The 15,272-nt window shown below is 49.4% G+C and overlaps 2 protein-coding genes across 2 annotated transcripts; both read right to left on the bottom strand.

The window, feature by feature from the left end:
- Nucleotides 1–3,115: 3,115 nt before the first annotated feature.
- On the bottom strand, nucleotides 3,116–3,944 carry LOC132334966 (olfactory receptor 14J1-like; the record flags this gene model as incomplete). The annotated part of the gene is made up of 2 exons (XM_059861086.1): nucleotides 3,116–3,217; nucleotides 3,483–3,944. Coding segments are annotated over 2 exons (564 nt in total), but the record flags the coding sequence as incomplete, so codon positions are not given.
- A 3-nt stretch (nucleotides 3,945–3,947) lies between these two features.
- On the bottom strand, nucleotides 3,948–4,262 carry LOC132334848 (olfactory receptor 14I1-like; the record flags this gene model as incomplete). The annotated part of the gene is made up of 1 exon (XM_059861032.1): nucleotides 3,948–4,262. A coding segment is annotated over one exon (315 nt), but the record flags the coding sequence as incomplete, so codon positions are not given.
- Between the last annotated feature and the right edge of the window lie 11,010 nt (nucleotides 4,263–15,272).

Raw genomic sequence — 15,272 nt, 5'->3', positions numbered from 1 at the left:
TCAGCACTGGTTGGGCAGCACCTGGAGTGCTGTGTCCAGTTCTGGGCCCCCAATCTAGGAAGGACATTGAGGGTCTGGAGCATGTCCAGAGAAGGGCAACAAGGCTGGGAAGGGGTCTGGAACACAAGTCATGTGAGGAGCAGCTGAGGGAGCTGGGGTTGTTTATCCTGGAGAAGAGGAAGCTCAGGGTAGACCTCATCACTCCCTACATTTTCCTGACAGGAGGGTGCAGCGAGGTGGGCGTCAGGCTCTCTTCCCAAGGAGCAGTGACAGGACAAGAGGACAAAGCCTTCAGAACCAGAGGATATTTAGGCTGGACATTAGGAAATATTCTTCACACAAAGAGTGATTGGACATTGGAATGGGCTGCCCAGGGAGGGGGGTGAATCACTATCTCTGGAAGTGTTTAAGGAAAGACTGGATGTGGCCCTCAGTGCCGTGGTCTGGGTGACAAGGTGGGGTTGGGTCCCAGGATGGACTTGATGCTCTCCAAGGTCTTTTCCAGCCTGGTTGATTCTCTGATGATTGTGACACTGCAGGGCCCTGGGGAAGCAAGGGGCATTGGTGACACTGCGGGGCCTGGTGGCACTAAGAGGACCATGGTGACACTGTGTATGACATGGCAGCACAGAGCCAAGGGGCCATGGTGACACTGTGGGGCTGAAGGGAAGCAAGGAGTCCATTGTGACAGTCTGGGACCTGGTGCAACCACAGAGGCCACTGTGACACTGTGTGGCCCTGTTGAACCAAGGGACCATTGTGCCACTGTGGAACGAAGGGGACCCTTGGGAGAGCCTGGGGACAATGGAATCAAGGGGCCATTGCTCCATTGCAAGGACTCTGGGAACTGAGGGAACAATTTTGACACTGTGGTGCCCCATGGAACCAAGGGTCCCTGGGGACACTGCAGGATCTTGTGTCACAAGAGCTCCATTGTGACCCGGTAGCAGCAAGGAATTCATTGTGGCACTGTGAGGGCTCATGGAGCCAAAAGGCCACTGTGACCCTGCAGGGCCTTGTGGAACCATGCAGAGCATTGTGACAGAGCAGGACCTGATGTCATGATGGGGCCATTGTGACACTGCAGGGCCCCATGGAACAAAGGTGCCAATGCTGCTCCTCAGGGACTCCTGGAAGGAAGGGAACATGTTTGACACCGTGGTGGCCCTTGGGACCAAGAGGCCATTGTGACACTGTGGAACCAAGGAGAGCATTGCTGCACCGCCAGAACTCATGGAGCCAAGGATCCACTGTGACACTGCAGGGCCTTGGGGGACCACAGCACCATTATGACACTGCAGGCCCCAAGGACCCAAGGACTTTATGACCCCAAGGCGCCCCATGGAACCAAAAGGGACATTCTAACACTGGGAGAACTCATGGAATTCTGGAGACCATTGTGACACTCTAGGGCCTCATGGAACCGTGGTGGCACCAGGTTGGCTGGGAGTGTTGATCTGCTAGCGGGTAGGTGAGATATGCACAGGGACCTGGGCAGGCTGGGTCCAGGAACCAAATCCAACAAGGAGAGGTTTTCCCCTGTGCTCAGCACTTGTTGGGCAGCACCTCAAGTGCTGTATTCAGTTCTGGGCCCCCCAGATTAGGAAGGACATGGAGGGGCTGGAGTGTGTCCAGAGAAAGGCAGCAAGGCTTGGGAGGGGTCTGGAATACAAGTCCTGTGAGGAGTGACTGAGGGAGCAGCTGTTGTTTATCCTGGAGAAGAGGAGGCTCAGGAGAGACAAGGTGGTGGCAGGACACAGGTTGGACTTGATGATCTCCAAGGTCTTTTCCAACCTTGCTGATTCTGGGATTCTCTGAAACCACCCTTGGAGCATTGCAGGATGAGCCCTGCGCCTCCTCTCCAGAAGCTCCAGCAGCCCAGGTCCCTCAGCTTCTCCTCCCAGCCCCAAAGCCCATCCTGTCAGTCCTGCAGAGCCTCTGCAGCTCCTCCTCATTGCCCAGAACAGGGAGCCCCAGAGCCAGACACAGCAGCCCAGATGTGCCCCCCTGGCCTGTGGTGCCTCTGGCAAGGGAGCAGCAGGAGCCACTGCAGGAGCCTGCAGACAATTCCTGCAGCACTTGTAGGATGATCCTGCTGTCCAAGGGATGTTCCCATGGTGCCAAGGCAGGAACTGCAATGGGGAGTGGGACCAGAGAGGAAAGGGCAAACAGGGATGGGCTGTTTGCAGGGGAGGGAACAGAGGTGGGCAAGAGGAAGAAATTTGTGCCTGGGAATAGTAAAGAAAGCAAAGGTGAAGCGAAGGAAATGCTCAGGGCAGTTTGGGGATGGCTGCCAGGCAGCCCTGGCTCTGAGCAACAGCGTCTGCAGTGGGACAGGAAACTCCCAGCTGATGGGAACAAACTTTCTGGATGACTGCAGAGGCCAGGACAAAGCTGAGTCATTTCCCTGCCATTCCCAGCCCTTCCTGGCCCCAGGGGCTGATGGCATTTGTGCTCCCTCAGGTTCATGTCCCCACACCAACAGCATGGGGGTGCTCCCCCTGCTCTGTGCAATGCAAACAGGGGCTCCTGAGCCAGTGCTGCCGTGTCTGTGCCTGCAAGGATGGGGCACCTGTGTGAGCTGGGGGAGAGGCCAGGGCTGCAGAGGGGGGATGTTGTTGGCAGCTCCATGAGGACGCTCTGGGACGCTGCCCTGGCCTGTCCAGCGCACTGGGGATGGATCAGCCCCTGCTCTGCTGCTCCTTCCCGTCTCCCCCAGGGCCCTTGCAGAGCCCCAGCCATGCTGTTTGCCCCCAGCCTGCCCACGGCCACCCTGGGGCTGCTCACGGGGGTTTTCTGTGCTGAGCATTGGCCTGGCCGTGTTCTTGAGAGAGCCTGGGCAAGGAGCCTGGAGCCCCCAGGGCCTGGCCTGAGGCGTCAGCGCTGCCCCAGCAGTGCCCATGGCCTGTCCCTGCTGCAGCCCTGGTACTGCCACCCCAGGACTGTGCCCAGCCCTGAGAGCACTCAGGCCCTACAGCAACACCAGGGCCACCAGGGCAGCGGGGCAAGGCCACGGGAGCAGCACTGGCAACACCAAGTGCTGCAGCTGCTGGGCACAGCTGCTGTGCCAGCACTGATCTGCCCCCAGCTCTGCACACAGACATTGCTGCTGCAGCTACAGAGAAGACAACAAAAAGGCATCTCTGCAGAAAACTTTGCTGGAAGATCCTTTAGTTCCATTAAAGCCACTGAGGGTGCAGCCCCTCATTGACACAGTCTGTGACCAGAGGAAAGGTGGAGAGAAACAAATGAGTAATGACAGAAACCATGACATTTTTTTGTGGACAGTTCTAAAAAACTAAAACAAACAGAAAAAGACCTCACAAGCAAACTAAAAGAAAGTATCAAAGATGAGTTTTATTACAAGTGATTGGCAGAAATTGGCCAGCAGTTTAATGTTTCTGAAAGCATCCAGTCATCAGTCTCCACACTGCAGCCTTGAGCTCCTGGTTCCTCAGGCTGTAGATGAGGGGGTTCAGGGCTGGAGGCACCACTGAGTACAGAACTGACAGGGCCAGATCCAGGGATGGGGAGGACATGGAGGGGGGCTTCAGATGAGCAAAGGCTGCAGTGCTGACAAACAGGGAAACAACAGCCAAGTGAGGGAGGCAGGTGGAAAAGGCTTTGTGCTGTCCCTGCTCAGAGGGGATCCTCAGCACAGCCCTGAAGATCTGCACATAGGAGAAAACAATGAACACAAAACAGCCAAGTACCAAACAGGTACTGACTGCAATGACCCCCAGTTCCCTGAGGTTGATATGTAAGCAGGAGAGCTTGAGGATCTGAGGGATTTCACAGAAGAATTGGCCCAGGGCATTGCCATGGCACAGTGGCAGGGAAAATGTATTGGCTGTGTGCAGCAGAGCAATGAGAAAGGCACTGGCCCAGGCAGCTGCTGCCATGTGGACACAAGCTCTGCTGCCCAGGAGGGTCCCGTAGTGCAGGGGTTTGCAGATGGACACGTAGCGGTCGTAGCACATGATGGTCAGCAAATAAAACTCTGCTGAGATGAAAAAGGCAAAAAAACCCAGCTGTGCAGCACATCCTGCGTAGGAGATGGTCCTGGTGTCCCAGAGGGAATTGTGCATGGCTTTGGGGACAGTGGTGCAGATGGAGCCCAGGTCACTGAGGGCCAGGTTGAGCAGGAAGAAGAACATGGGCGTGTGCAGGTGGTGGCCGCAGGCTACGGCGCTGATGATGAGGCCGTTGCCCAGGAGGGCAGCCAGGGAGATGGCCAGCAAGAGGCAGAAGTGCAGGAGCTGCAGCTGCCGCGTGTCTGCCAATGCCAGCAGGAGGAAGTGGCTGGTGGAGCTGCTGTTGGACATTTGCTGGGGCTGCATATGGGGACCTGTTCTTGGAGAAAAGTACAGTGAAGTGTTAGCGGAGATAGCTGTACCAAAATCAAAGCCATTTCCATTACCCCCTCCTGTGTAACACAGATGGACATGCTTTGTTGTTCAAGTGTTCTGGCATTTTTTAGAGGTCCCGCATATCTTTGCTGGTGTTCTTGGATATTAGAAACCCTCAGCATTTCTGCTGCATTCAGGGAGAACAGAGCAAGTTCAGTGAGGCAAAGTGATGAGTGGGGAGTGGAGGAGATGGTCTGTCATTCTGACCTCTTAAGAGTTTTTCTATGTTTTATCCTTTCTCAGGTGGAGGTTAATGACCTACCCATGCTTCATCTAAAATGTCACCAGGTACGACTGAGAGCAGAAGAATCCACCACAGCCCAGCTCCACATTTGTAGCCAAGGACTCGCTTTGATCATTTCACCAAACCAGCAGCATTTTCAGTGTCACAACTCCTCTGCCTTTCCCCATGTATCTTATAACACAGAGATGCTCTAGGACAGGTTTTCACCGTGGATTGAATCTTCAAGCTTGGACTGAAATCTCAGGGACACTTCCAAGTGCCCTTATGATGGCATTGGATTGAGGGAGATGCAGCTCCTTCCCTGGCTGCACTGACAGCATTGCCCAGAGCCGGGCACTGGGGACAGCGTCACCCTGAGCCAGCTGTGCCCCCTGCCAGAGCCCCCAGGGCCGGGCAGCTGCTCCCAGCCCTGTGCTCTGCAGAGGGAACTGGGCCCGGGGCTGCAGAGCTGCCCCACGGCTCTGCTGCAGCTCTGCCTGCACAGGAGGGGCTGCACACCTTGGAGCCCCAGCCCTGAGGGCAGAGGCTTGGCTGGGGGCACAAGAGGGAGGGGGCTTGTTCAGAGGGAGGGGCTGCACTGCAGGGGCTCCTGTGGAGATCTCTAAACTCTCCCTGCTATAGCATCTCTGGGTTTTTGTTTTCTCCCATTGCCTGATCTTCTCTCTGCTTCCTGAAGATTTACCTCCTGCAGGTGTTTCCCTGTGCCTGATCTCTCTGTGCCAGCACTCACAGACCCCAAATCTCTGTGCACTCTCCTTGGCCCTACAGAACCCTGTCTGTTTGCAGGGCACTGGATGGGGGCAGGTTCTGTTTGCAGCTTGGAGAAAGGACAGCTCAGACTGAGGACGATGGCTCCAGCAAAAGTGATGCTGGTGCTGTCCAAGGGCAGAGTGTCTGAAAACACATTAGGGATCTCCTGTGAACCTATGGATCCCTAAAAGTAACAGTTCAGATCTCTCAGGCTGTTGTCAAAATTCATCATTATTACTTCCTAATGAACCTTTAATATTTATCCCTTCTCCCTGCAATTCCTTAATATTATGCCACTGAATATAAAGCCTTACAAAATTTCCTCTTTTTTACCAAAATCCTTCTCTTAGTAATATTCTATGACTGACCAGAACCCCTCAGCATGCCAGAGCTTCATGAGCATTTCACCTCCCCTGCACCAGAAATACCCAGACTTGTACTCACAGAGTCTGTAGGCATTGGGATGTTGCAGCTTTAGGAGATGGCTCCAGGAGCTGCAGCTGCATTGTCCTGCAGCCAGAGCTTCCTGTGCCAAGGGCTGGCAGTGATTGTGCCCCAGGCACTTCTCAGCACCTTCCCAGCCCTGACTGATTGAAGCTCTCTGTGCCTCTGTGCTGTGCCCGGGGTGGCTGCAGGCAGAGCCCCAGCCCTGCTGGCCTGGCAGAAAAGCTGCTCATCAAGAGAAATGTGCTTTTGAAGCTCTTCTTGGTTACCAGGAGCTGCCTCTGGGCCAGGAGCCCAGCCCAGCTCAGCTCAGCAGCACAGACACAGCACAAGGACTTTAATGACCCTCTGGGGCTTTGTGCTCAGGCCCTTAACATCAGCCCTTGAGAGGGAGCTGAAGAAACCTCTCAACTCCAAGTCAGAATCACACTCCAAAGTTTCTTGGACTTTTAATGGGTCCCACTGAGGGACACCACTGAGAAAGTGTCCCCAGGCCCCAGGCAGAGCAGAGAACTGGAGGCACTGATGACAGGTGGGGACAAAGAGAAGCCAAGCCTTGGTGCCCTTGGTGCACCGCAGGGTCTGTGCCACCAAAGACTGGGAGGAGACACCTTGTCCTGAGGCACTGGGGCCTCCTGGCACAGCCAGGCTGGGCACTGTCACCCCTTGTCCTGCCCTCAGCATCCCCCCCTAGCCCACATCCCAGTGGCCTCAAGGATCTGCTGGAAGGAGTCCCTGGGGAGCCTTGCTCAGCAATGGCCCTGGGGGCTCCTGAATGCTCCCAGGGACTGCAGGGTTTTCAAAGGACTTTGGGTTTGGCTTTTGCCTTGGAGTCTCTGAGAGGTTTGTGCAATCACGGCCTCCAATTATCTGCTGTAATTAGTCCCTGGAGAGGCTTTGTCTGTAACAACACTCAGTGGGGCTCAATAATACTTAGGGTACTTCAGTTTTTTAAGGTACTTGGTGTTTCCCTTTTGATACAGACTCTATATGAAAGATTGTTCAGTCATAGCCTCCAATTATCTGCTTTAATTAGTCCCTTGAGAGCTTTGTATTGACACTCAGTGGGGCTCATTAATGCTTTGAGATACTCAAGGGTTTTAAAGTACTTTGGAGTTTCTTTTCCATTCTGAATTTTTGAGAGGTTTTTTGTGGAATCCTGGCCTCCAATTTTGTACTCCAAGGAGTCCATGAGGAGCCTTTTTTGGGGATGGACCTCAGTGGGACCCATTCATGCTTTGAGACACCTTGCAGTTTTCTTCTGACTTTGATTCCTAGAAAGGTTTTTGCAATCTTCTCTCAGGCCCTGAGGTTCAAGGTCTCAGCTCCAAATGCACCACAGGGCTCATAAGGATCAAGCAAGTCCTGACAAACCATGGCTCTGCCTTGATTTCCCACTGCTCTAGTGCAGTTCATCAGAAAGGTTTCCTTTTACAGTTATGGAGAAATAGTTCAAAGAGCTTCTAGGAAACGTATTCCTATCTTAAAGGGTGTCTTGTATTGCTGTTCTTATTATACAAGAGGTGATTGCATGCAGTATTCTGTGATTGATATTGATCCAGGGCTGCTCAGAAGGAGGTCTGGCCAGGTCAGAGAAGTTTTACCTTGAGAGCTGACCCAGTGTAGACAGCCTTGCCCCATGTGAGAAACAATTTTTACTTTCAAAAATTTAAATGGTTTATTAAGATCTTATCAAAATACAACAGAAGACTGAAAAAAGAAAAGAACACAGCACCGGGACCAAAGCATTCATTCTCCCCGTGCTGAATGGAAAACAAAATGGATGTTCTGTCTTTTATACCTCAAGCCCCTCCCAAAGGCTTGTCAATCGACTTCTTCTTCGGTGTCCACTGGTGGAGATCCCTTTCTTACACCTTGATTGGAGGTCAGGTGATGCCTTAGTAACAAGCCAACCCTCCCAAATTCCCAGACTACTGAGGCCATCCCGTGAGAACAATGCAAGGGGGAGGGAAGGGATAACTCTACATCTACAAAACTTCTCTAAACATAAATTTAATATTCACCCCTTAATTGTGAGAGTCAACCATAGGATTACTCACCTAAAACAAACCCCCCTTTTCTTTTTCAATATTTTTTTTCTTGAAAAATTAGGTAAAAACTTAGTCTCTCTCTCTTGAATGAGTCATACCAGCATTTGTTGATGTGGGCAAGGACAGTGGGAACAGGAGAAAAAAATCTCAGGCTTTCCTTAGACACACTTATTTGGAATGGACAAAAGGGCATCACAGAGGTCCAGTATGGCTTTGACTCCCCTCTACCGTGCCTATGTGGCTGCTACCCATAGTCAGTGTATCTTAGGGGTGAGTACAGAGCCCAACTCGGTCCTGCCCTCCAGTCCCTGTTGAATTAAAAGACAGCTGAGGAATGTCAGAGGTCTGGTCTGGCCTTTTGTCCCTACCTTACCATGCCTACGGGGTTGCTACCCACAGCAGGGCTATGGAGCCTTCTTGGTAGCAAACAAAGGGGCCAACCTGGTCTTGTCCACCTTCCTTTGTCCTATTTTCTTGAAGAAGCTGTCCCATTGCCTTTTACAGTCCCACGTGTACTTCCCCTCAACAAGTGCTGGTAATTCTCACCCATTAAAACAGAAGACAGTTCTCGAGTTGGTTGGTGGAAGCTTGACTCTACTTTTTGGGCTTCCTGCTGTTTCTCTGGTTGTCTTTCAGTCTCTCCTTGAGAGTCAATCTCGTTTCACCTGGCCTGGATGTTATAGTCCACTCTTTGGGTTCTTCTACTGGGCCTTTGGCTCTGTTGGCATGAGTCCATCCCCGCTCTGCCGCTCGTGCGGCCGATTCTGTGGTGAGCAGTACCTGAAAGGGACCTTCCCACTGAGGAGTTAGAGGCTGATCTCTCCATGATTTAATCATCACCCACTCCCAGGATTATTATTATGGATTCTGAAATCCAGGGTGGCTGTCGGCGGAATTGCCCCTTTATGTCTTAGCCCTTCTAAGGTTTGTGCTATAGACATAACTTATTTCTTGGCATTGGCTTCCCCTTCCTCAGAGGTGGCAACCCTCTGGGGTGAGGTCAGAAAGGGCAACCCAAACATCATTTCATAGGGTGACATCCCCAGATCTGACTGGGGTTGGTTCCTACTTCTTAATAAGGCCAAAGGGAGACATTTTATCCATGACATTGGAGTTTCAATCATCAGCTGAACGAGAGCTCTTTTAATAGATTGAATCATCCTTACAACATGACTGGAACTTTGTGGATGCCATGGAGTGTTTACTCCCAGGGCCTAAACAACTTTCTGCAATATCTTAGATGTGAATGAGTTCCCCGGTCTGAATCAATCCTGTTTGCTATCCCATATCAGGGAATGATTGATTCTAGAAGTGTTTTACTCACAACATTGGCATTGGCTTTCTACCCAAGGAGTCACATGATCTACTATCACTAGCAAAATCTTCCACCATTGTACCTGGAGAAGCTTGGTAAAGTTGACTTGGATGTTTTGAAAGGACCTTAAGGCTAGTTCTTACCCTCCTCTGAATGTTTTCCTCATGATTTCCTTAATCACCTGTTGACATATCACATGCCATTCTGTTACTTGTTTAGCTATTCCGAAAGTTCCTATGCAGCCCCAATCCCTTAGAAATTGATCACTTAGCACTTGTGTACCCCAATGTGCTGTTCCATGTACGCCTTCTAGCATTTTCTTATTCAACACTTGCCTCCCATCTGCCAATCTCCACTTCCCTTCGTTACCTTTCCTGGCTCCTATTTTAAGCAGTTCTTCCTCTTCTGTCCCACTGAATACGGGGACTTCTTGCATTTCTCTCATGAGGCTTAATGCTATCATTAATTTTTCTGCCTTTGATTCAGTTGCATTCTTAGCATCTAAATCTCCTAAATTGTCCCTTTGTGCTTCTTGAGCCACCCCTTTTTGATGTCCTTTAACATACACGACTGCTATTTCTGGCAGTTGTAACATTTTTAATACCTCTTAAAAGGTTTTTTGTAAATCAGTCCCTTTCCCTTTGAATTTAATAGCCCCCTCCCTTCCCAAATTTTTCCAAAGGTATGCATTCCTCCAAAAGTGTATTTTCAGTCTGTATATATGGTTCCCTTTTTCTGTGCTAATATTTCCAGCACTCACTTTAGGGCATATAGCTCACACGCTATGGCTGACCAGTTGGAAGGTAACTTTCTCTTTTCTGTGGCTACCAACCCTTCATGCACTAGAGCATACCCCATACCCTGTGCCCCTTTATTACTTGTGAAGATCTATTGATGTACAATTGTTTCCCACCTTGGAGTGGTTGATCTGTTAGATCCTCTCTTACTTCAGTTTGATAGTTTATAACCTCTAGGCAATTTTATATTAGTTCCTCACCTGGTTCTCCATACAAGAACTGGGCAGGGTTGAGTTGGTTACTCACGATTAGCTCTAAATCACTATTTATTAAGATGGCTTTATAGTTTTGCACTTGGGAATCACTGAGCCATTTCTCAGCCTTTTGGCTTAGGCTATTTCTAACTGAGTGAGAGGTGTATACTTTCAATTTTCCCCCAAGGTTAATTTTTTGCTTTCCTCTACAAGTACGGCAGTTGCTGCCACTGTCTGAATGCAGGTTGGCCACCCCTGGCTGACAGGGCCTAGGAATTTTGATAAATAGGCCACTGGTTTCCTGGATCCTCCTCAGTCTTAGCACTCCATATGCTACCCCTCTTTCTACATATACAAACAGATAAAAAGCTTTGTCTAAGGCAGGAAGACTCAGTGCTGGTGCACTGACTAATCTTTGCTTTAAAACTTCAAACTTTTGTTCATCACCTTTTTCCAATGTAATCTCTTCTTCAACTAACTTTTCATAGAGGAGCTTGATGTCCTGTGTGTATCCTTCAATCCATAGCCTACAATATCCCAACAGGCCTTAAAGCCTTCTGACTTCCCTCTTAGTTTTTGGCCGTGGGAGTGAGACTATGCCCATAATTCTCTCAGGGTTCAGGTTCAGCCACCAGCTCCCTTGACCAATCACATCTCCTAGGTATTTTACTTCGCATTCTACAAATTGGAGTTTCTTTTTAGATGCCCAAAGTCCTTGGTCCCACAGAAAATTTAGCAACACTATGGTGGATTCCCAAACTTCTTTTTCTTCCTGTCCTGAGAGAAGCAAATTATTTACATATTGGATGAGCTTTATCTCAGATTTCATGGAGAAGAGTTGTAGTCCTTCTCCTAGGGCTTGACCAAAGAAATTTGGGGATTCGGAAAACCCTTGGGGTAATCCAGTCCACCGAAGCTGTTGCTTCCTCCTGGAATCAGGGTTCTCCCATCCAAGGGCAAATATATCCCACTTTTCTCTGCCAGTGGGCACATCCAAAAAGCATCTTTTAGGTCTATCTCACTGAACCACTGGGATGTTTCTCAGTAGCATATAGGGATTAGGCACAACTGGGTATGGATTCACTGTTCTTTGTTCACTTCTCTCAACTCTTGGACAAGCCTGCAAGTCCCATCTGACTTCTTTCCTGGTAATATGGGTGTATTATGGGGGGACATACATGGTTCTAAGGTCCTGTCCTCAAGTAGGTCCTGGATCACTGGCCGTAGTCCTTGTCTCCCCTCCAGAGAGACTGGATATTGTCGTACCCAAACTGGATGGTTTTCATTAACTATCTTTATTACTAAAGGTTTGATGTTTAATTTACCCCAGTTTTTTAGTTTTGGCCACATAATCTCATGAATTTTCTCCTTATTTTCTTCCCTTAAGTGGAGAAGCTTAACTACCATTTTTTCTTTCTCTGGGAGCTCTACAATGTCAAACTGCACCTGTAAATCCCATCCTAATAAATTTCACCGTGCATCTGGAACTAACAGAATATCCCCAGTTCCTAATATATTTGTGTCTTCAAACTTTATTGGCATTATAACTGAGGCTTTGAACCTTTCCCCTTTTCTTGGTTTGAAAAGACAGGTGTCTGCTTATGAAGGCATAGATGGCAGAGGTACCTTCAAGGGGATCTGACAGATCATACTGAGCAGCTCGGTCATGGGAGGCTGAAGCTACCTTCACTTTACTGGAGTTCCCTTGATTAGTGTTTCCCTCCTTGAGTTCACACACCCGTGCTGCCAGGACAGAAGTAGGTTTCCCATCCCACCTTCCCATGTCTTCCCCATGGTCACACAGAAAGAACCACAGGTCAGCCCGTGCGGGGTACCCTCTCTCTCTGGCTGGGGAACGTTGGGCTCTGACTCTGGGGCCTGTGACTCACATGGTGCAATGTGGGAACTGTTCCTCCTCATCTCCTCCTTCATCTCCACTCTGAGTTCTTGAACCATGGCAGAGACATGAGCCTGCATCAGGCCATTGATCATACTCTCCTAATTTCTAAGCTTGTTGGCAACAGAGCCCACTGTTTCTAGGTTGGTATTGGCATTAATTGTTTCAATGAATGTGATGTATTGAGATGGCCCCAGATTTGCCAGACTCCACAGCATTTGCCCTGTGCACCTGACCTTGTCGGAGTCATTATCATTCTGTCCATCCCTCCCAAAGAGTACCTCCCATACTGCCACTTCTCTCAGCTGTTGGATCCCTTCCTCCCCTCTCAGAGGGTCTTCCAGCACATTCTATGGTGGTACTCCCGCATTATCTCCCTGTGGACAAACTTCTCTCTGGCACTCATTAAAAGCTGCTACCAGAGGGAAGGGGACCTTGGCCCCCTTACAAAAATCTGGTTTTTTGCTGAGTCCTGGGTCAAGGGTTCCAAATTCCTTGCCTCACCACCATCCAGTTGCACACCTGTACCAATAAGGTCTCAGACCCAAAGTAGCCAGATTAGACAAGCCTCACATCCCCATTGTACAATCTCTTTGTGCAGATTGCAGAGACTTTCGTACGTCATGGACTCAGTGATGATCTCAACTCTTGTCTCTCCTGCGGGTTGTGAGGGCCCTCCTTTCTTATGCTCATCTGGCTGCTCTGGCTTCATCTTAGATCTCCCTGTTTCCACCGGGGCAACTGCTGCTGGCTGTGATTGCCTTTGCAGTTCAGCTGGAACCTGGACTGTTATAACATCTGTGGGTTCCACTGCTGCACCATCAGACTCCCCCCCCTTTGTGGCAGGGGCAGGGTTTTTCACCAGCTGGGGAAATGTACTTCAGCATCTGGCCCATCTCTTTCACTAGAAACCCCCACTTAACCTGGGTGGTTCATTTCTGAGATGGGCTCTGGGGCAGGGGCAGGCTCTGGGGCAGCAGCATCCCTTGTCTCTGGGGTAGGTGTCAGTGTGGTTATCCAGGGTAATCTTCCTTTATCTCTGAATGCTAAATAGAACAGGCCTATCAACAACACCAACCACTGTATGGTATCTTTAGCATTTAGAGTGGATCTGAACCCTTTGAAAACTGGTGGAGCAGACCCAAAGAGCTGGGTGTGTTGCAGAAATGATTGAAAATTATATTCTAGTTAACAGATGCCTAGATTAGTGAAACAATATAAAGTTAGCATAAGTAGCAGTAGTTATGCTAAGGCCTCATAGGCCCGGTAAACTTCAAGTGAACTTTAGTGCTTTAGTGCCAGGTAGATCGGAGGATGTATTATCTAGAAAATGTACTAAACCTTATCTATGGAATGCACCTTTTGGCTGAGGAACGGATGTCATGGTGTACCTAATAAATCTCTGTATGCTATCTCTAAAAGTGTGCAGGGAGATGTTGGGTGTATCATGACGTTGATTAAAAATGCTTAGCAATGCACATGGAGTAAATGAAGCAATCATGTTAAGAAAGATATATAAACCCTGTAAATTCTGTGGCAAATTGGGGCTCTGACTTTGGACGGTAGTCCTCAGGTCCCCAGGGCCCTCAATAAAGCACCGCATAAAACAACTTTGTTGTTTTGTGTCTTTCTACTCGGATCGGGCAACAGTTTTCTGGCGACCGCGGCAGGACTCCGAAGGTGGCTGGGGCGGTTCACGTCCTGATCCACTCCACGCCGGCACCGAGGGATTCTCGGGGAGTCATCGGTTCGTGCCCGACCCCTGCGCCTGTCGGACGACTGTGAGGAGGTAAGCCCGAAGGTGCTTTATTTCTGATATTGGTATTGGGGTGCCTGTCCATAAGACGAGGTTGTAATCCTCGCAGGATTGGGCTAAGACGTCTGGTTGGGAAGCCTAGGCGCCGGCTGTCAGACGCGGCGAAAGCTGCGCAGGTCCGGCACTTGCCACTCGCGGTGACGAGAAGCGGCAAGATTGGTTTTGGTTGGTTTGGTATCTAATAATAATCACGCTGTTGTTTTTGCTGTTTATTTTTGCTGTTTATTTTTGCTGTTTATGTTTGGAATAATTGAGCTATTGATATTTATAGTTTTGTTGGTGGTGCTTAGTGTTGTTTATGCTGTTTGCTTTTGCTGTTTATGGTTGGAATAATCGAGCTATTGATATTTATAATTTTGCTGGTTGTGCTTAGTGCTGGTGTGTATTGGTGGTTGTGGCTGATTGTTGTAAGTTTATTGAAGTAAGATGTCATTTAAAGCGTTTAAAACTATGGTCCAGTCTAACATTAACATACCGGGAAATACTCCGCTAGGTTGCTTATTGAAGCGGTGGAGGAGTGAAGGATTTTATCAGGATTTGGAGAAGGAAAAGATGATTGATTATTGTAATCATTGGTGGCCGGAATATGAAAGGGTAAGGCCGGAGTGGCCGTTGAATGGGTCTGTGGATTATGAGGTGATCACTCCTTTAATGCAGTTTTTAAAGCAAAATGAGAAATGGGATGAGGTGCTGTACTTGGATTTATTCTATCTCCTAAGGGAGAAAAAGGAGTGGCAGAAGGAATGTGGAATAATGGTTTTGGACTTAAAGAATGCGGAATGCGGAGGGTGCAAAGAAAAATCTAAATGTACTCAGTGTTTGGCTTTAACCTCCCGACCAGAGGAGGATTTATCCCCGTTCGTGGCTCCGGGTGTTCCCTCAGCCCCTGCTCTGGTTTCCCTTTCTTCATACCCGCCGCTACCTAAAGATAGTAGTAGTGATGATAGTGAGGAGGAAAAACCGGGGGAAAGTAAGAAAGAACGCAGAATGATAAAAATACAGCCTCATACTCCCTCTCCCGGCCCTTCTGGAAATGTGCAAAGAACTCCTCTTGCGAATTGGACAAGGCAAGGGCGGAGAAATCTTGGGGAACCTAAGTTAATAGCTCCCTTGAGGGAAGCAGTGGGACCCCAAGGGGATAGGGTACTGATAAAGGTGCCCTTTTCCCCCGGAGATCTGGTTATTTGGAAGCAGTCTGCAGGAAGCTATCGGGAGGATCCAGAAAGGATGGCGCGAGTGGTAAAAATGATAATTAGAACACAGAACCCAGACTGGAATGATTTGCAGGTGTTGTTGGACACATTGATGGATTCCACAGAAAAGGAGATGGTTTTAAAAGCAGCAAAGGAGAGAGC

Source organism: Haemorhous mexicanus, chromosome 16 (assembly GCF_027477595.1).
Source record: "Haemorhous mexicanus isolate bHaeMex1 chromosome 16, bHaeMex1.pri, whole genome shotgun sequence".
Taxonomy (NCBI): Eukaryota; Metazoa; Chordata; class Aves; order Passeriformes; family Fringillidae; genus Haemorhous; species Haemorhous mexicanus.
Note: the sequence above shows the minus strand (reverse complement) of the source record. Positions and strands in the feature narration are given on the sequence as shown.